This window comes from Urocitellus parryii, chromosome 1 (assembly GCF_045843805.1).
Source record: "Urocitellus parryii isolate mUroPar1 chromosome 1, mUroPar1.hap1, whole genome shotgun sequence".
NCBI classification, from domain to species: domain Eukaryota; kingdom Metazoa; phylum Chordata; class Mammalia; order Rodentia; family Sciuridae; genus Urocitellus; species Urocitellus parryii.
The window spans coordinates 109,046,094-109,068,555 of NC_135531.1; the positions used below are offsets into that span (position 1 = coordinate 109,046,094).

The 22,462-nt window shown below is 40.1% G+C and overlaps 1 protein-coding gene across 1 annotated transcript in view; it reads left to right on the forward strand.

The window, feature by feature from the left end:
- Marchf3 (membrane associated ring-CH-type finger 3) overlaps nucleotides 1–22,462 on the forward strand; it is a 142,322-nt gene that overhangs the window by 114,790 nt on the left and 5,070 nt on the right. Inside the window, exon 4 of the mRNA XM_026413834.2 lies at nucleotides 21,255–21,464. Within this exon, the coding sequence (XP_026269619.1) occupies nucleotides 21,255–21,464 (210 nt within the window). The remainder of the gene's footprint in view (nucleotides 1–21,254; nucleotides 21,465–22,462) is intronic.

The following is a 22,462-nucleotide window of genomic DNA, read 5'->3' on the forward strand; positions in this document are numbered from 1 at the left end:
GATGTGGATGAATTTCTGTCCTCGTCCAGCTAATGCAAATCTCATAAGGTCTGTGTCCAATCATGCAAAGCCTGAAAGCATTCAAAACATACACAGTGAAAAGGAAGAGCAGTTAAAACAGACATGCATTTCTTACCTCCACAGCTAGCTTCTCTCGTGAAGGCTACGTGGTTTTTGTTGATGATGGAAAATTGCACCCTGTGGCAATTTGTAAGATGAATTATCCCCAAGAATAATGACCCACTAGAACATAGTAAATAGATATCCACTAACCATAAAAGGATTCACTGAATGACCAGCCTGGGTGGTTTTATGGTCTCCTTCCTGCTCATTTTTAGTTTTCTCATTTCTCTCTGTAAGGTGAACTCTGATACCATTCTTTTATAACAAATGGTAAAATATGGCAAGCCAATAAAAATACCATGATTCATCCCCCAAAATGTGTGCCCCAACTACAGCCTATTGCCATGATTGCATTTCTGATTGACCAGTTTGCAAAGAACCCCATCTTGCTATGTGCAAATAGCATGCTGGTAACATTTCTTTCTAGTGATGGGATAGTGCCACTAGGCTTCCCTGAGACATGAGTCGGTAGCTTCCTAGCCTGGCCCAGAAAACCCATGAAGTTATAGATCAGCTCAACAATGTTGTGATTAAAATGAAACAGCCAGGAAATAGTGAAAATCTGGAAAGCAGGCTTTCTAGGCTCTGATCTTCCTCTGATGAGGGAGACGTGGTGATTTTTCACAGAGGGGGTGATTAGATTTCCATATTCCTATTTCCTTTACACAGACCCAGCTGATTGATAAGAATTGTATGAACAATTTAAAAGCTGTTCTCTGCGAGTCAGAGGTTTAGCTAAATTGAAACCGAGTGTTTTCATACATATCAGTTACCCAGAATAATAGGATGTAAAGTAAAGCCAGGGAGATGAGGATTAAGGATTTTTCCTAACTTTTTTTATTTATGAATTTTTTGAAGTCACTAGAAGAAAATAGTTGTGAAGTGTGCCCTGGATTCAGTATAATCTCCAGCTACACAACAGAGAGAAAGTGCCCATGAAGCAGAGAGAACTGCACACAAAGAAACCACTTGACACTTGCTATTTAATAGATTCAAGACTTCACTTAACTCCTAATATAGATATATAGATATAGATGTAGAGATAGAGATATATAAATAGGTATTGGATGTAGGTCAGGAACTCTTATTATAGTGTATTTGGTTTTGATTTTTAATATTCATCCAAGTAAAAACGTGAACTTTGTTTCAGAGTATTCACTTTCATCAACAAACTCTCACAGCACTAGGGTGATTAGGGAATTATACCATAAAGGATATCAACTGATTCAAGGAGATGCACAGGCGAGAGGCCCACTATTGCATTCCTCATAGGGAGGCAAATAAGCTTCTTTTTTCACTCCAACCTGTGAGTGCAGCCTAGCAAATAAGGTGGCTAGACCATGATCGTAGCATGTGATAGACGTGTTTTATTGGGTGGATACTTCTTTTAAAGAATGAGAAGACCGTTAGGTGGTTCGTGCACTCCTCCGTCCTGCCAGGCCTTGCCTGCTGCTCACCCCACCCTCAGCCCTCTTCCCTGGCTCCCACTGCCTACTATTGACCTGTGAGACTCCTGAATTGGATAATTTCTCCCACCTTTAAAGGAGTTCTCTGTGCATTTCTTTCTAAAAAATTTTTCTTTTAGGGAATTATAGACGGAACCTAATTATCTCCTTCTTGTTATCCCCCACATTACAAGAAGCTGAAAGGGTTGATTTAAAATCAAGGTAAATGTAAGAGACAGTGTACTCACATGGACAGTGTTAGGAATAACTATGATTACTCTACCTAGCACTTGAGTGTGCTCTGGTGCTAGCCAAGTGTTTCCTTGACCTCTGACAAGGTCACTGAGTGGGCTTCCATCAGAGCACACTGCCTCCATATGGACTTGTAGCACCAGCCTTTGTGTCAGCAGTTGAGGTGACACAAGTGATGACCGAACCCCAGCAATCCTTGATCCTGCAGTTGTTCAGCCTTGAATTTTTCTCTTGGTTTTGGTGTCTAATTTGGCAGTTGCTTCATTACTTAAAGCTTAGCTACAAAGATGCAGTTTTAAGGTATCTATTAAATTCACAGCTTGCTTCATTAAAAATCACTTCATTAAAAAAGCAAGCCAACTGAAGTGTTCACATGGCCGTGCCAGATGGAAGTGAGCTGTCTGCTCGGTGCCTGTGTTTGCAGCTCATCCATTGCTGGTAAAGGATTAATTTGGAGGGAAAAATCCAGTTCCCTGCATAAAAAGAATTACATGAGCAGGTTCTTTTATTTTCAATTGTACTGATCCTTGCAGTTAACTTGGGTTGAAACATGCATTAGAATCCACATTCTCAAGAGGATGTGATTCAGTCAGTAGCTGCTCTCTTTGTTGCCCCAGCTGAGAACTCCTGCAAAGACAAAACACACACACACACACACACACACACACACATAAAATCACACACAATTACAAAGACACCAAACACTGAGAGTTGTTACACATGACTGTATTTTAATTATTCTATGTTTCAAAAAACAGAGGACAAATAGGTGTGTTTCCTCATACTGAGAACTAGCAAATGTTAGCATTTTGTGAGCCTCAGACCTTTCATAGCTTTCAAAGCTTCTTGGTGGGCAGAGAAAACATGTCTGTGGAACTCAGTAATTCCTTACACATTCTCAAATATGAGATAAGATTTACCCAGGTTTTCTTTAAGCATATCTTCTTGGCCAAGAATAAGAGGAAGTCAATAAAATAAGACAGGCAATCTTGAAAGATTCTGGACCCTTTTAGTTAATGCCAAGTGTAAGAACAAATAGTACAGCAAATGTTGACTGTCAAGGGGTTCATGTCTTTGAAAGGCAATTAAAAGATATTACTTGGGAGTTGGGTGGTGGAGATGATGGTGTCCCTGGGCTGATGGCAGAAGAGCTTTGTAAAGGGCAGTCAGAAAAAGCAGTGAAATGTCACTGACTGACTACCACTGGTAATCATCTTTTTCTTGAATCCCGCTAAAATAGCAAGGCACAATTAACCCTCAGAAATTGCCCTGTGCAAGGTGCAGGCACCTCATAGAACCAAAGGGAGACATAAATTGCAGGATCCCTGTACACATTTCTGAAGCAAAGTTATAGAATATACATAGCACTCCGTGTTAAGAGTTTATTTTCTTTAAATTTACCTGTTTCAGTTTTGTCAACAAGTAACTTTTAACTCTGAAGAAAGAACATACAGTCTTAAAAAAAATAATACTGTGAGTTACTGTGAACAGTACATCATTATAGTTCAATTCTGCCTAATAGTTATTAATATGCATTAGATATTGCCAATATGAATGTGGTCATTTGTATTGCTATATAAATTAGTGACATGGAGAAGTATCTTCAGTGGGTGGTCAGTGGTCCTCTATGAATGGCACCCTGCTATCACCTTTTGTGCTAAGAATTTCATTTTCCACAATAGTCATGGATGTTGACTCTAGTCCCGTGGCATTCATTTACTTTGAATCCATCAATTTTTAGCTTTAAGATGTTCATACCCTATTTTTTTCTTGAATTTTATGTTTACCCATTTCGTAGGCAAAAGGGAAATATTACATGCTGTACACTTCATGTAATCACCTTACTTCAATGTCTCAAGTATCCCTATAATGACAAAGAAATCCCATTTTGTAGATAAGAAAACTATGATTTTGACATATTAAAGTCACACTTTAGAATAATCTTAAATGTTTTTGGCCTTAAGACTAGTAAAGGACAGGAAGAAAAAGAATCCAGATCTGTGTGGCTCCAGGGTCCACATTCTTCCTACTCTCCCTGGCATCTTAGCTCAGTTGGGCTGCTATGACAAAATACCATAAACTGTGTAGCTTACAAGCAGTAGAAACTTACTTCTCACAGTTCTGGAGGCTGTGAAGTCCAAGATCAGAGTGTGAGAACAGCCCAGTTCTGGTGAGGTCTCTTCAATGCTGCACGCTGCTGACATCTGGCTGTGTCCTCACATGTTGGAATGAAAGGCTAGCTTTCTAGGGTCTCCTTTATAAGGGCACTTATCCCAATCATAAGGGCTCCACCCCATGACCTAATCACTTCTCCAAGCCCCTAACTCCTGATACTATCGGCTGACAGGATTTTAACATGTAAGTTTGGAAGACACAAACATTCAGAACACAGAACTTAGCTTCATCCTTTCTGCCTCTTGGTTTTTCTTCCTTCCTTTGCTCATTGACACATGTGTGCACACACAGAGTCAAGGACTTCTTTACCAATTACCAGCCTTTCCACTGGACAAGATGTATATCAGGAAGAGGAGAGTGAAAAAAGTTAAGATGAAAGCCCAGGTTTCCTCTTGGCATTGATTTTGTCTACTAACTCCAGAGCTGTTAGGGAGGAGGAAAGGATAGATAGGTGGAACACAGAGGGGTTTTAGGGCAGTTGACACTATTCAGTATGATATCAACATAGGTTCAACAGTTGTATCATATGTACCCCTCTGGTGGGATGATACTTGAGTAGAATATACTCAAGATAGGGGCAAGGAGCATATGGAAACTGTGCTTTCCATTCAATTTTGCTGCAAATAAAAACTGCTCTAAAAAGATATAATGATTCTCTTTATACTGTAGTATAACTGGAAAAAAAAAAAAACTTTGGGCTACAACAGCCTATGATAAGCCAAAAATCTTTCTTAGTTTCCAAGAGACTTTACCCATCCTTTCTTTTTGTCTTCTTGTCAGTTACTCTTTCTCTGCATTTGAGTTTTTATTTTACTGGGTAATTATGTCACCAATATCTTCTGAGATTTCTCCCAAAGGAGAGATGTTATAAGGAAGCCTGGTGAACTCAAAAGTTGTTAAGAGCCTTGTCACTCCTTCGTGAATGATTGTAAAGGTTAATCACTCATAATGTGGCTGAACACACTTGTGAGGTAAATTTCTTTAAAGACTGTCGTTGAAGTCATTCAGATTGGTAATCCTTGTTTTGTAACCCATAAAGGACAACACTGATTTTTCCTTTGAATTATTTGTATAACTGTCTCCATTCTTCGCTTTGCTGTCTTTGACAGATGCAGCAGATTTGGGGAAAAATAAGAAGAGACTCCATCAGATCTCTCAGTCCACCAGCTTTGTCTTCCTTTTCATTCCCCCATCCCCCATCATATATTTGGGTGCCATACTTGGTCACTGCCTCCCCCCACCGTTGAAGAGATAGGGGCCCTGTGAGATTGTCTTGGATAAAACTGTTTCTTTGCAATCCATTATTACTGAGTTAGAGAGATAGATTTACACTGTGAAGGATATGTGAGAAGAAAGTTATGTTGTGCTTTTATAATGCGAAAAGGGGAGGACTTCTTAAGGGTTTAGTTTGGGATTCTGAAAAATAAATTTAATCCTTAGATGTGCTGCTTATGAAAATGTATAAGGATCTGTTTGTGACAATTGAGGTCAGATTAGGAGAAGAAAACAAATATTTTATACTTGTTATTTTGTCATTGCTTCACCTCCAGCAATGCTGTTAGAAATAGAAAGTTGGAACAAGTAGTGAGGTTCAAAATCTTTTAGGACTTTGAGGAAAAGTGGCTAATATAGTTAATATGAAATCTGGGCAAGTAGGAGCAGCAGGAAAGTTGTAAAATAGAATTTATAGACATTTAAGGACTTCAATCTTAGAAGAATCAGTAAAAGCAGAAATTGGGAGATGAAGGGAAAATAGCCACCATCTTAGAAAATAATGCAGCTCTTCCTCACAATCCGCCTAGTTGCAAAGGCTTGCTGTTTACTTTACACAGCCAGCAGTGATGGGAGTAAAGTCATAAGAGATGGAAGTAATAAATGGCTCCAATATTTTTCTGAACACTGACTCATCTGCTTAAAATCTATGACTTGAACCCCAGAAGTCATTCATTTATCAGGATATACCCTTTTTCAGCTGCTTGTAAGACACACCTGGTACATATCTGAAAAATCACCCTGTTAGATGAAGATGTGGCAAAGCAAAAGGAAATACCTGTATAAGGGAATTTGTGCAAGATGGAAGGGGGAGGCGGTCCCTAGGAAAATTGACAAGATGCTTCATATGTTTTTTTAACCAAAGGCTTTTCCAGGGTCAGATTTTTTTAACAGCTTTGTTAAGATATAATAATTACCATATCACACAACTCCCCATTTTAAGTGTACAACTCAGTGGCATTTGGTGTATTCAGAGCTGTACAACCATATCAGAATCAATTTTAGAACATTTTCATCAGCCTGAAAAGAAACCTCACACACCTCAGCTTTTATTCTCCACTTCCCTACCCCCATCCCTGGGCAACCATTAATCTACTTTTAATCTCTATGGATTTACCTTTTCAGGACACTTCCTGTAAAGAAGTGGTTCTTTGCAGTTCGCTTCTTTCATTTAACATAGAGTTTGCAAGCTCCAGTCTCAGGTTTTATAGAAAATGTATCCTAACCTTCATTAATACAATTATACTTTTTATAATGATACCTTCTATTTACTTTAACATACACCTCCTACTACTACCATTTATTACCTCCTGAGGCCTTCACCTGTGCTGCGTTTTTTTTGTTTTTGTTTTGTTTTTTTTTTTTATAGAGAGTGAGACAGGGGGGGGGGAGAGAGAGAGAGAGAGAGAGAGAGAGAGAGAATTTTTAATATTTATTTTTTAGTTCTCGGCGGACAACATCTTTGTTGGTATGTGGTGCTGAGGATCGAACCCGGGCCGCACGCATGCCAGGTGAGCGCGCTACCTCTTGAGCCACATCCCCAGCCCTGTGCTGCGGTTCTTTGCTCATTAATGCTCTCCTTTTCATAGGTACAAACACCTCCATTTTAGAAATGAGGAAACTAGCACAGGGATGTCTATGGTTTCTTCCCCTCTTGAGGTTTGGCTTTCTCCCTATCACAGTTTACGTAATGAAACCATGTTCATTTCTTACTCTTTATGTAAAACCATTTGTACATTGATTTTTTTAATATTATCTGAATTTTTGCCCTTCCTATTCAACAAGGACCCTTTTCTTCCTTTAGGCCCATTACTTTAATTTGATTCTACTGTCCTATACCATCTAAACTATACAGTTAATTTTTTTTAATCTTACATTTTATTCCTGACTGATTTTCTACTTCAGGTGGGGTGGTAAACAGGGTCTAAGGAAAAATAATGATTCACAGAAGGCAATCAAATCCTATTGCCCATATTCTCAAATTCATCAAACCTCAGAGTTGTGATGGACCAAGGAATATCCTCAGCTATTTCAGAAATGCTCTGAAACAGTGACTGTAAACCTTTCCGGGGTCTCAGATATGCTTGAGAATCTGATAAAAGTTTGAACTCCCTCCTCTTGAAATGCAGACATACAGTGGTCAAATACAGGTTCAGAGAGGTAGAGGGGTGTCAGGTCTTCTGAAGCCCTACACTCTATATCAAGGACCCCTGATCTAGAAAAATAGTTACGTAACTATAAAGGGACATGAGACTTTTTTAAAAAGTGTTTTCTATGCTCTAATATATCTTAAGCTTGAAAAGTAAGAGAAGCTATCATCACTTCATTGCCAATTTCCTCTTCCATGAGAAGACTACATTATACTTCTATGTGCACCATGACAAAGGGTGTGATTTGCTAGTCTTAAAGGAAGATTTGGTGATTCAGTTGTGCACATATACAGAGACTGGGCTAGTTATTAACTCGAGTTCTTCCATGGTTGGCTTGGTTTTGTCATGGAGACACCTGGAGGGTGTATGTTTCAGAATCACTCAAGCTCAAAATATCTCTGTGTCTCCCAGCTGGAATAGAACTTTCCCACAGACAGCAACTGTTCATCCAGCCAGTCTCTTGCATGTCCCTCTGAAAGTGCCAGTTCCCCGTGTCATGACTAATGTTATTTGAGCTGTTACCCCTTACCTCTTAAGAATGATGTTAGGCTTTGGATCTTAGGTGTCTCCCAAAAGCTCATATATTAAAGGCTAGGTCCCCAGTGCAGCAGTGTTCAGAGGTGGGGGCTTTGAGAAGTGACTGTATCATGAGGGCTGTGACCTCAGGAATAGATGAACATAGGAAATTTATGTCTGATTCATTTTACTGTCTTATTTCTATCCTCCACCCTCCCTTCCCTTCATTCCCCTTTGTCTAATCCAATGAACTTTTTTTTTTTTTTTTTTTTGGTACCGGGGGATTAAATTCAGAGGCACTGAACCACTGAGCCACATAGAACATAATCAAGATAAGAAATATGATGGAAATAGTGTTATCCTGTCCTGTAATAGAAGGATTTATCTTCCCCTAGTAGTCTGCTATTCTGGGTACCATACCCAATAAAGATATCCAGGAACTCCAGAGAAGAAGTGAAAGTGGATGGCTAGACAAGAAGAAAGAGATTCTTCTTTAAAAAAAAAAAATTAGTTGATGATAGATCTTTACTTTTATTTATTTATATGTGGTATTGAGAATCGAACCCAGTGCCTCACACATACCAGGCAGGTGCGCTACCACTGAGCCCCAGCCCCAGCCCTAAGAGATTCTTTAACCTAGATCTGAGGAAGCTAATGATAGGTGTGTCTGAAATCTTGAAAATCAAGCTTAGATAATGTGAGTATAGAATACATAGCATGTTCCAAATTGTTTGTGTGATGGAAAAGCTCCCTTTGAATTTGAGGACAGAGTTTCAAACAAAAATAAAGAGGTGCCACCACTGTCACAGCTCATGAACTAAAGTCATGGCCTTAAGTGGAGCCTTGAGAGAGTGCAAATCTACTCATTGCTAGGATGTGCTCAGTGTCCACAAGACCCTCTTAAATATTTGTGTATCTTTTTGGCAGAAAAATGTGAACCAGAGAAGTCATGAAACTCAAAGTTTCCTGTTCTTTTGGTCCTTTCCATCTAGCAGAAATTATAGCCCATCCACTCATTCTTGCTTACTTTGGGAGTATGTGGAGGGAAAGCCTCATCTGTCCTCTAGCTTACACATGTATTGTATTTCATTGAATTTTTCTACCACATTCTACTTGGATAGTTTTCTTACATTCTCACTATTCCTGAGGGACACAGATTTTTAATGCAGTTCCTGCATTTTGAGGACCTGGCTTTGAATTTTATTTCTGCCTCTCTATTCCTGTATTCATCCCCAATTATCAAAATAAGAATTTGTTATCCTTTTTGTGTCATTTCTTATACTCTTATCTTTTGTGCAGTGTTCCATATAGGGCTATCATTTGGTACACTGCCCTGGTACCTTAACCCCACAATCCATGCTTCTGCTGGAGGTAATTAGATTTTCAGAAACCTGAGCTCCAACAACAGGCCAGCAGAGTAGACAATGAACACCAGTAATTGTGTGGTCTGGATGGTCAGGGGGCCAATAAGGGTAAAGGTAAAGCAGGATTGGGGAGTGGGAGCTTTTACTTGTGATTATAAAAGACTACACAGTATGAATCCATTATTCCTAAAGTAAATAATTTCTATTTTCGCACTGTACATTTTCTTATCAATTTTCTCATGGAAATTTGTATTTTCTTGTTCATCCTCTCTTGGCTGTTTATCTCCTCTTCTTATATTTCCGGCATTACGTTGATCACATATGCCACATAATTCTGCACTATATTCTCATATTTCAGATAAGCAACCTCCATTTGGCTGTGATCACTTCTACACAGTGATGATCTAAAATAGAGATGATTCCCATTTTGCTTATATCTGAAACTGCAAGTGAATATGTGAAATTATTTTGCCATCTAATCCTGCTGTGCCGCTAATCTAATCTTTGAAAAATTTCAAACCATTGTGTAGATGTGTGTAGTGCTTATTTAAATAATGCTAGAGCCGTATTATAATGTTTCCAGTCACAAATACAGTATATCTGACACATTAAAGCCCATTAATTGGCTTATTGGCCTGAGTTCTCCAGGGAGTGTCACAAGTCTCCAGGGTGCTCTTGAATATGACTTATGCTTCAGCCAAATCACAACTGTGAATGCCAGAGCAACTGCAATGTATGCACAGGTAGCAAAAAGTACTTTAGTATATTTTCTGGGAAGAGTATGAGTGCATGATCTTACATACATATGTATGTTTTTCAGTTATACTCATCTGAGTTCTGCCCAAAGTGATTCTCTGGTTTGAAAGGATTTGTTTCTTCAGCTAATTTTTATCAAGCATAAATTCAATATTTTTAGAAATGGGAATGTAGCTATAGACAGGCCAGATGAATGTCATGTTCTAATAGAGTTTATCTGCTAAGGAGGAAGGCAAAAAAGGAATAAGTAAATAAACAAGCAAGATCATGTCTGACAGTAGTTAAAATTATAAAGGAACTAAAGCAAGTTGTTGTGGTAAAGAATGACTGGGGCGAGGTTATATGTCTGGTGATTTGTGAAGGCCCCTGTGAAGAAGTGATAGAAAGTGGAAATATGACCCAGGAGGAGGAACCAGTCATGGTGAGAGTTCCAAGCAGAGGGAGCAGCCTCCACAAAGGCTCTGAGGCAGGAACTTCTTTGGTATTCTGAAACAGGAAGAAACACTGCAGATGAGTGTGAGAGATCAAAGGAGCAGGATTTGAGGTGCTTAAAACTTTTCTGTCATGGACCCTTTGGCAGTCTGTCAAAGCCTCTGGAGCTCCTCTCAGAATCATATTTTTAATTGCATAAAATAAAATGCATAGGAACACAAAAGGAAATCAATTACATTAAAATAGATATCAAGGGGCTGGGGATGTGGCTCAAGCGGTAGCGCGCTCGCCTGGCGTGCATGCGGCCCGGGTTCGATCCTCAGCACCACATACAAACAAAGAAAACTAAAAAATAAATATTTTTAAAAAAATAAAATAAAATAGATATCAAAATATTTAAAAGACAAAGTTTCAGTATAAAATATAAGTGCTTCATTATTAACATATTTTGTGGCCAGTATAATACCCAACTTTGAAGTAGCAAGATTTCAAAATATCCGTAACAGTAATAATGTGATATAAAATATATGTGATTATTAGTGACAGAGTCACAGGAACTGCTAACTCCACTGAGATTTTCTGCATAATTCAATAGAATGCTAAATTTTTTTCTTTTTTTTTCTTAGATCATTTTTTAATTTGTTCTTTTTAATATATATGGTAGCAGATGTATTTTGACATATTATACATACATGGAATATAACTTATTGTAATTAGGATCCCATTCCTCTGGTTTAACATGATGTAGAGTTATATTGGTCATGTATTCATATATGAACATAGGAAAGTTATGTCTGATTCATTTCACTGTCTTTCCTATTTCTATCCCCCTCTCCTTTCCCTTCAGTTACCTTTGTCTAATCCAATGAACTATTTTTTTTTTTTGGGGGGGGGGGGCACCAGGGATTGAACTCAGGAGCACTCAAACACTGAGCCACATCTCCAGCCCTATTTTGTATTTTATTTAGAGACAGGGTCTCACTGAGTTGCTTAATGCCTTGCTGAGTTGCTGAGGATGGCTTTGAACTCACAATCTTCCTGCTTCGGCCTCCCAAGCCACTGGGATTACAAGTGTGCACCACCTCACCAGGCTAATACATACAGTGAACTTTTATTCTTCCCTTCCTCAACTCCCATGAATGCTAAATTTCAGTTTGAAGTGGTGGTAATAAGAATGATATTTTTTTTTCTTATCTCATCCAAAATTACAAATGCTATGACTCCTACCATGGATCCCTTAGAGCTCTGTGGACTACAGGGTACAAGTAAATACCTAAGACTGAATCATCCAGGGCTTTGTAGAAAATGTGGAACTGTAAGCAAGAGAAATGGTGTATCTTGCTGCTTTATTGAAACTGGCCTTAGGGTAACAGGAATGGAAGAGTGAGAAAGTAAGGAGAATATTATGTGGTTCAGAAGAAAGATGAGGGGTTCGTGGAAAAGAGTGGGATTGGAGAGATGTGAACATATTCAAGATATGCTGGAAGAATGATAGGAATTGCTGATTGCTTGAAATATTGGGGCAGAGGGATGTGGAAAGGGAGAAGTAAGGATGGTACTAAGTTTGTTTATAAGAGCCACAAGGTGTTTCTGTAGCCACATGCAGGTATGGCCCCACCCAGGAGAGGAATAGGTTTGGTGGATGGTGGATCCAGTGTTCCATCGTGGACCTTGTAAAGTCTGAGCTGTGTATTGTGCACATGGAGAGATGTCAAGTAAGCAAGTAGGTCCACAAGCCTCAGGCTCGAAGAGGGTTGGTCTGAAGGATGATACATGTACTCTGTATTTGAACTGATGTTTTGAGCTGAAAGGGAAACTCAAGAGCTCTGTGGCATCACTATGACAATTAGAGACTAAGGGTCCTTCCCTCAAAGCTGTACCTTCCTCACTTCAAGGAAACTGTCTCTCTCTTTTTTTTTTTTTTAACTCCCCTACAGAGATGAAAGAACTTGATAAAGGCCACATAGCATTTGGGAGAACCAGCAATTGGAAGCTGTGTCTCATCTCCTGCTTCCAAACCCATGTTTATTCCCTGCACAAAGCAACTTCGCCAAATTTATCTAAGACTAAGATTTTAGGTAGTATAAAAGAAACTGAAGGAAACCCTGAAAGAGATTAGGCTGGGGGTTTCAAATACTGGTTCTTCCACCATGGAACCTTGAACAAAGTATTGTTAACCTCCCTGGGCCTTAATATCCTGATACAATGGGAATAATAACACTATCTGAGGTTTTTAAATTCAGTAAAACTAGCACATGATAAGCCCTGAACACATGGTTTTTGGTGAAACCAGAGTTGCATAATTTTTAAAAAGGACATTTGGTATTTTCCTCAAATATTTCAGGGTAATTTTCTTCTAGGGAAAAAAAATAGTAACTGAAACAGTCAAAGGTTCTTAGAAATTTACTAGATTTCTCAGGCAATTTCATGACCTATGGAAGGAAAGATAATATGCCACAGTCCTTTTATTCAAGAAAAAAAAATAGAAACTACAGGCTTTTCACCTAGTAGCAACAAAACAATGTATAGATTCTTGGAAAACAAATATATGTGTGGAATGCTTTCTCTAGTGTAGAAGGCTAAAAGCAATGAACTTGATAACTTGGTGTTTACACACCAGCAATCTCTCCTTTCCGATCAATTTAATTCATCTAAGTAATATTATAAGTTCATTTCTGGCCAGGGCCGCTAGCAACTCAGTTGTTTATTCATTCATTTTCATTAAGCATCTACTATGTTCCAGCATTGTTCCTAGGTCAAGACAAATAAAGCTGAGTAAGAATGAAGCCCCTGCTGTTGTGGTGCTTTCTCTCAAGTGATAACAGTAAGCAGACAAGTGAACAGACAAATGAATGGCATCCTCTCAAAGAATAGTGTGTGCACTGGAGAAAATACAGCTGGGTGGTGTTCACAAGTGTAAGGAGCACTTTCAGGGAGAAGGGGCTATTTGAGCTGAGACCTAAATGATGAGGAGCCAGCTGTACAAGAATATGGGCAAAGCCTGTTCTCCATATGGCAACAGCCACAGGTACCAGACAAAAACGAAGGAAGCCAGGCTTGGTAGTACACATCTGTAATCCACCAGCAGTTTGGGAAGCTAAGGCAGGATGATTGTAAGTTCAAAGCCAGCCTCAGCAACTTAGCAAGGTATTTAGCAACTCAGTGAGACCCTGTCTCTAAATAAAATATAAAAAGGGCCGAGGATGTGGCTCAGTGGTTAAGTACCCCTAAGTTCAATCCTCAGTACCAAAAAAAAAAAGAAGGGAAAGCTAGTAGGAGGCATGGTTAGAGTGGTGGGAAGGAATGAGATCAGGCCAGTCCAGAGTCAGTCCAGAGTTTGGACTTCATTCTAACCATTGGGGAATTTTGATCAAAGAAGGAACATCATGTGATTTCTATTTCTACAAGTTCACTCTGACTGTTGGTTTAGGATTGAACTGTAGGGAGACCAGGATGGGTGCAGGGAACCTGTTGCCTCCAAGTAGGAGATGATGGTGACCTAGACAGGAATGGTAGCAGTGGGAGAAAAGTACATGAACTGCAGATGTGTGTTGAAGGTCGTGCCAGCAGGACTTACTGAGGTGTGGGGTAAGACTGAAAAGAAACAGGAATGCCTGGGCATATGGGAGGGTGGAGTTGTCATTGTCACTGATATGGAGTAGATTTGGAAATTAAGGGTTGTGAGTTACATGCTACATCAAGAGCTCTGTGTTGGGCAGATTTATTTTGAGTAGTCTATTAGTCATCTAAATGAGGATGTTGAATGGGCTGTTGGATATGCACATCTAGAGCTTTGGAGCAAAGCCAGTGCATGAGCAGATCCTCTGGTAAGTTTTCATGTGAGGTGCATTGCTTCAAGCACGGTTTGATGGATATCTAGAGCAAGCATCTCCTGAGATCCCCTGGAGTCAGAATCTCTTTCTGTGTGACTCCAGCTGTCCTGGAAGCTCACTGACAGACTGTGGAATTCAGGGATTTAAACACTGGGAGGAGTTTGGTTTTGTTCTGTGCTCTGTTTCAGTTAACTGAAAAGCATTGTTTCAAATCATGTAAGAACCTGTCACTTCCTCCTGATCATCACACTGCCCTCTTCATATCCCAGCACCACAGACAAGCAATGCAAGTTAGTGCAGAATGTGTTGGGCTTCCAGAATAAGACCCAGCCCAAGAAAGGCAAGTGCTTGTTAATAACTCTGCCAGTGTCTGGTTAACAGGAGACACTCAGGCAGATAAACCCAAGTGAGTAAACACTGTGAGGCCATACCTTCTCTTTTTTTAATTCCAGCTCCATAAATTTGTTATAGTTTCCCTTCTATCAGTTTCTTTCATTCTCATGATGGTTTCTCATTAAGGAGATTCATGGGGAAGGATATAATCGATGAGAGCTATTAGCCACCAGAGTATAATCTGGTTCTAGTGCAAACTGACCTGCATGATGTCCTGTCCACCTTAGAGATTTAAACTGATTGACTCAGAGTCTGGAAGGCAGAATCTAATGTCCTGTAGCACCACACCACCACCACTACCACCCCACACAACCTGACCCTCCAGTAAGGGATTTAACATATTGACACTGTAATTAGATGGAAGCCACAATCAACGCACCCCGAAAGCAGTCTGGCTGGTGCCTGCTTACCTTGAATGCACATTTACAGCCAGTGAATGATGCTGTGTCATTGGTGGTAGAATGCTGCTTTAATTCCCTCAACTGGTTCAGGCCCTGCTAATTACATTGGGGCTTTTGTTTGGTTTGGTTGGTTGGTTGTTGAACTTATTTCCAAGAATAGATCAACCTCCTTGTTCAGGAACAAGTTAGTGATTGGAATGAAACCTCTATAGAAAAATAGGCAGCTCACTGCCAGAGCTTTCAACAGCATGATCTTTGTCTGCTTCATGTTTTTGATGAACAAGAGAATAAGAGGCAGGAAGGATGGCCTAGGCTGCCCACAGAGCGCTGGCAGCCACATGGGTGGGCCTGCCTGGTGAACGATGCCATACAAATTTATATTCTTAACCTTGGCTTTTAGAATACAGCCAACTACCAAGTATAAGATGAGGACTGAGGTTAAACTAAAGGCTCTTTAAGAGTGGCATTTTAGTTGCAATGGCTATGCACAAGGGGCAGGATGAAATAATTGGTATCATCCTAAGAGAACCACAGTGAGTCAAAATTCTCCTAGGGATAAGAACAGTGAAGAACATGATCATCCCTTCTCCCTCCACCCACCCACCATCCCATTTTTTACTAAAAATGATAATGTACTATAGTGGTTAAGAGCACAGTCTTTGGAGCTGAACTATCTAGACCAAAGCCAAGGCCAATCTTATACAAATTATTTAACTTCCCTGGGCCTTATTTTCCCTATCTATAAAATGATGCTAATAATAATACCCCTTTTAAAGATTATGGAGGAGGAGTAAATAAATTATTACATATAGCATGTAAGATAATTCTTGGCTTGTACTAAGGGCTTCGGATACAGGCTGTTGTCATCCATTCAGCAGGTGCTATACTGGACACCACTGTTATACAGGTGGGGCCCAACAGGAAGACGGACACAAATGAGCCGACCTTCTACCTGTGCCTGCCCTTTACTGAGAACTCAGGAGATGGGGACTACTACAGAACAGCTATGATACTCATTGAATAATTAAGTATAACCAATAAGAGAGGCAGAAGACATATAATAACCAGAAATGTAATAGAAAAGTAATTGAAGAAATCAATTTTTTTATTACTAATTAGGACAAAATGTGTGATAATGTACCTGAGATTAAGTACCCAGAAATTAGACCTCATTGTAGTTTGGTAAAGGAATTAACAAAGAACAGAACAGCAGCCTAAGAAAATTTTATAAAATTACCGATTTACATAGACGAAGGATACACACACACACACACACACACACACACACACACATATATTTACACAAATTATTCATGTTCATTTGAGAAAAATAAGAAGATACGTACCAAAAAAGTTAAAGTATACTCATAACTTCACCACCACCAAAAATAGCCACTATTTTGCCAAGTATTCCCTGGTTGTTGTCTGTGTAAATATACTACATCTATGTAAATATAAATTTCTATGTCTGTGTAAATATATCATTACGTACACAGGATCAAAGTACACATTCTGTCCAGAAGAATTTATTTTCTACTCAGCAATATATCTTGTCAATAAATATTAAATGCACATTATCACTTGAAATTACTATATGGTATTCTAGTTTAAGTAAATTTCATAATTTATTCAGATAATTTCATATTGTTAGAAATTGAAACTGTAATCTAATTTACTCTACTTTAATAAATACCCTACATCCAAGGTATTTAGGTACTTTGTCAGTAGTCCTTACCATGGCTCAGGACAATGGTTTTTTTTAACAAGAGATTATTTTTCCTTATTTTTTATTGGTGCATAGTGATGAGATTCATTGCTATATATCCATACATGCACATGATATAACAATATAATTTGACCAATGTTATTCCCCAGTATTTTCCCTTTTCCTCCCTTCCTTTCTCCTCCTGGTCCCTTTCCTCTACTCTACTGATCTCCCTTTGATTTTCTTGAGATCCCTGTCTCACCCCACTTTTCTTTTCCTTTTTCCTCTCTAGTTTCCACATATGAGAGAAAACAAACAACACTTGACTATCTGAGTTTGGCTTTTTTCACGTAACATAACGTTTTCAGGTTCCATCCATTTTCCTGCAAAAGACATCATTTTATTCTTCTTTTTTTTTTTTTTTAAGAGAGAGTGAGAGGGAGAGAGAGAGAGAGAGAGAATTTTTTTTTAATATTTATTCTTTAGTTCTCGGCGGACACAACATCTTTGTTGGTATGTGGTGCTGAGGGTCGAACCCGGGCCGCACGCATGCCAGGCGAGCGCGCTACCGCTTGAGCCACATCCCCAGCCCCATGTGCCTAGGCTTTTAAGGAACTTAAATTAGTACAACCACTATGATTTCCATAGTGGTTATACTAATTTACAATCCTACTAACAGTGCAGAAATCAATTATTACCTCTGATTGTTCACAGGCCTGCATTTGTATGAGAAATAAGTAACATATAGGCTTCTGAAGAAAATACAGATTTCATATAATAGTATCTAAGAACACCATACCTAAACATGACTAGCAACAAACAACAAAAGGAGTAAGCTGCCCCCAATAGAAAACAATCAGAAAGTTGGAACAAGCTATTGTAATTTCTAGCATGTCTTTTGCACATTTATTTTAGGGTCTGCTGAATATTGAACCCAGAACCTCATATATACTAAACATGCACTGTACCATTGAGCTACACCCTCAGCCTCTGCACATTTATTTTACATGGGAGTAAATAGTGATTCATAATTATCTCCTTCCATAACTGAATCATTGCATTGGGCCCTATCAAGATAAGTAATGCAGATAAGTATTGCATTAGTGTTAATAAAATGTGTCCCAAATTCCCAAGCAAAAAAAAGGAAGGGCCGGTTTGGTGGCACACGCCTGTGATCCAAGTGACTCAGGAGGCTAAGGTAGGAGATGGCAAGTTCAAGGCCAGCCTTGGCAATTTAGTGAGACCCTGTCTCATAATTTAAAAAGGGGAAAGGGGAAAGTAGGGATGTGGCTCAGTAGTAAATCACCCCTAGTTTCAATCTCCAGTACCACCAAAAAAAAAAAAAAAGGAGAAAGAAAAAGAACGGAAGCTGTAGCCCAGAAGGTTAGTGTGCCTGTGCACATATGTGGCAAATTTATTAAGAACCTACTGTGTTCTATAAAATGGAGGCATAGTGGTGAGTAGCCTGAACTTCCTTCTGCCTCCAGGGAAAATTCAAACTCTGAGGGAACTGGATTGCTACAATTTGGACACCTTCATTTTAAGAATTTTAATGTCTTGCAATTTCAGTTTTCAAATATTTCACTAATACCACATCTGAATAAGAATAGAGAGATCCTGATCCTCTCCTCAGTTCAGCCTCTGAATCACCTGGAGCAATCATTTAACCTTGCTGAGTCTCTGTAAAATTGGGATAATAATGCCCTATTTCTGCTCTTCACTTCATGGCGCTATTCCTTGTATTTAGTCAAGAAAATGTTAATTAATAACAGCTCTCTGAATTTCTTTGAAGCTGCTGAAATCTCTGAGGCAGTGTGACAACACAGGGCAAGGTCAATATATTTGTACTTGGTAATTTTTGTATTTATATTAAATACTTAACAATGCTGTATTTATATTCACAAACATGTCAACAGCTGCTTATCTGTGTCTTAATATTTATTCATGTCCAGTTTTGAGCTGAAATTGACTTCTTTGGCACATCTTTGGTAGGTTAGCCCTGGAAGTTGGTATGTTGGGGATCCAAACATCCGGGGAAGGATCCTGCCCAGCCAACTTGCTTCTGAGCATTTTACCTCCTCTCTCTTCTGCTCATTTCATGAGGCTTCCATCAACCCTTCCTCAACTTGTTTGCCCTCTTTGCAGCTCTTCTGTTTCCTCTTTATGTCCTTGAGAATCATGATCCCTTCCCTTTCCAGTTGGTCCACTCGCCCTTGTCATGCCCATCATTGTCCTTTCCCTCCCACCAGTGGTTTTGCAGGAGTTGCTGCCCTGCCTACTTGGTGTGTCTCCTCTAGCAGCCTGTCATGCTCCCATTGGGCACCAACAATGTGTCAGCAGAACAGACAAAGCTGGGACCTGTTTGTTGGTGGAGACAAGATGGTAGACAGAGTCCACCAGTGGGTCCCACCCCATCCCATCATCTGTTTGATCTCATATCTTCTCAGGACTTTTGGGGCTCTGCCATTACTACATGGACAGTACAATAGTGATACCAGTTATCGGGATTGTATGTTAACACTAATCTAAGGAAAATTCACAAGGCTATTATTAGTTTGTGCTGACAATAGTATGTAAGCTTTGGATGACATTGTAATCCATTGTAGAAATGGATCAAGGGAAGCATTTCAGCAGTTATTCAGCAGTTACCAAGTGGGAAGACAACGACTCTGTTTCCCTTCCTACAGAAATTCTCATCTCTGGTCTTTCAACAGTCATGCAGTTTTCCTCATCCTCTTTGGGGTTGGTTCATTCAAGATGGTAGCACTATCAGGATGTCAGAGGGGTTCCTAACTGAGGAGGCTCAGGGTCCTAGAAGCCAAGAAAGGCGCATTACCGAGTTCATGGAGTCAGGTGAGTCTCATTCTGTGTGAGGGTCCCCAAGACCACCCTTAGGCTCAAGTTTCTCTAGAACTCATAAGATTTAGAAGAGCTGTTATACTCATGGTTATTGTTTATTACAACAAAAGGACACAGATTAAAAGCAGCAAAGGAAGAAGAAAGTGCCTGGAGCAAAGTCTGAGAGAAACCAGCACAAATTTCCATTTGTCATTTCCTAGTGGAATCACATGGAAATACTTAATTTTTCTAGCAACAATTTGTGATAGTACAGGTAAAGAAGCTCATCTGAGCCCTGGTATCCAGGCTTTTTATTGGGTTAGTCCCATAGGCACACAATACCCATACGGATCACAGGTGCTGAGATTCCTGACCCCTAAGACAAAAACAGCCATTCAACTTAAAGCACATTATTAGTAGAACTTTCTGATCAAACTGGTATTGTGTGGCTCAAGGCCTCAAGCTCTCATTGGGTAGAAATTACAAAGACTCAGTGTTCTTTTCTTAGGAGCCATTCCAGAACCAAGCCTTTCTTGGGGATTTACAGAGTTTGAACAACCCAGGCCTGCTGAGTTAACCTTTCTCTGCACATAGTCCCAGGGTCAAGGCTTTGGCCCCATGACCAAATTTCTTAACCCTCATCTGAGGCTGCCAGCCTTCCTCACCTTCTGTATTAGTCAGCTTTATATTACTACAATGAAATACCTGAGGCAATTAACTTACAAAGAAAAACAATTTATTTTGGATAATGATTCTAGAGGTTCAAGTCCAAGATCCTGTCCATCAGTTTGGTTTTCCGATGAAGGTGGCATGTCATGGTAGGAGCATGCATCAGAATGAATGGTCACATTGTTTTTTGTTTTGTTTTGTTTTGTTTTTTGGTACCAGGCACTGAACTCAGGGGTACTTGGCCACTTAGCCACATCACCAGCCCTATTTCATATTTTATTTAGAGACAGGGTCTCACTGAGTTGCTTAGCACCTCACTCACTGTTGCTGAGGCTGGCTTTGATCTCACATTCCTCCTGCCTCCACCTCCTGAGCCATTGGGATTACAGGCATGTGCCACTGTGCCCACCTGAGTGGTCACATCTTGAGCCAGGAAGCAGACAAAAATCAGACTGGAGTCCCACAGTCCCCTTCGAGGGCAAAACCTCAATGACCTAACCACTAGGCCTCATCTCCTGAAGGTTCACAGCACCTCTCCAACCCTCCACCTGGGGACCAAACCTTTATATCTGATTCTTTGGGGACACTCATCCAAACCACAGCACCTTCAGAAAGTACACCCTCTCTACCTTGCCTTCCACAGGGGATCACTATGATTCAGAATAGTAGCCTTTGAATTTCTTTCACAAAAAGCAAGTCAGCTACAACAAGGACATTGTAAACTATCATTGTTATTATTACCATAATAATTATTATTCAAGGGGAAGAGGCATGACAATGAGCTCTTAATGCTTCCTTCTTATCTCAGAACAGGTCAGAAGTGCCTTTTCCCAGATTCTGAGGGCAAAAACAATTCAGAACAGTGTGTCCCCACTCTACACTGGCATTAACCTTCTCCCTTGCTTTTTTCTGTCTCCCTTTTTCTGGCAGTGGCTCAGAAACCCTGGCCCCCAGCATGAGAAGCGGACCCTGTTTGGAGACATGGTGTGCTTCTTGTTTATTACCCCACTGGCCACCATCTCGGGCTGGCTGTGCCTGCGGGGCGCCGTGGACCACCTGCACTTTAGTAGTCGGCTCGAGGCCGTCGGACTGATTGCACTCACTGTCGCACTCTTCACTATTTACCTCTTTTGGACACTAGTAAGTATGGCCCATGACTGGGAGTTCAGGCCAGCTGGAGCTGCCAGCCTCCCAGCTGTAGCATATCTCACCTGCCCAGTAGAGCACAGACCTTCAAATGCTGAACAAAGTGTGTGATTTGATGTATTTCTGCATGTGAGTGTATATGCATGTGTGCGTGGGTTTGCACCACAAGGAAGAATAGAACAAATAAAGAAAAAGACCAACTTCTGAGCATCCATCAATCAAAGACACGCACCTAGGACATTTCTCTCCTCCAGTAGTCTCGGACTCCTCCTGTTATGAGAAATGGCACTTTCCTTCTCTTGTTTATGTTTCTCACTTTTGCTGGGATTATAGTATATTGTGAATGATGCACTTGGCCGCTGTTGCTGCCGCCGCCTGCACAGATCATGAATCCTCCCTGCTGGTTATTTTCTTCTTATGTCCCAACACAGCCTAAAGTCTTTGTTGGACGTGGAGCTGCACTTTGCTTGATGATTATTCCCTGTGTTGGGATATTGACTCTGCTGCCCATAAAAGCACTAATTTATCTAGCTGAGAAGCTGCCACCAAAGAAAAGCCATTTCCCAATAAGTGTTCCTGCTGTATATGAGGAAGAATTTTTAAACATCTTTTTTTTTCATTCTTTTAACTTTATGCAATAAGTTGATGGCTCAGGCACAGTTGGCAGCACCCACAAAGTACAACATTTGCTCTCTCTTAATGCTTCCCTGTGGGAGCTGCGGGAAGGACGTCACTTTCCTCTTGAATGTTTTCAGAAACCCGGTGCCCTGCTTCCTGGCATTACTCTCTTGTGCCTGCTCGTTTCTAATCTGAGCACGTTCCATTGTTATTCAATCGGTGTTTCCTGTCTAAAGTGTACCTTGCCATATCCCATAGCACGGTGTCAGCATGTGGAAGCTGCTTCTCAGGCTCACACTTCCTCCCTCCCTGTGTCTCCATCAGCTGCTACTCCAAGGACCCTGCTCATTTCCCTCTTACTCATCATGTGGTTC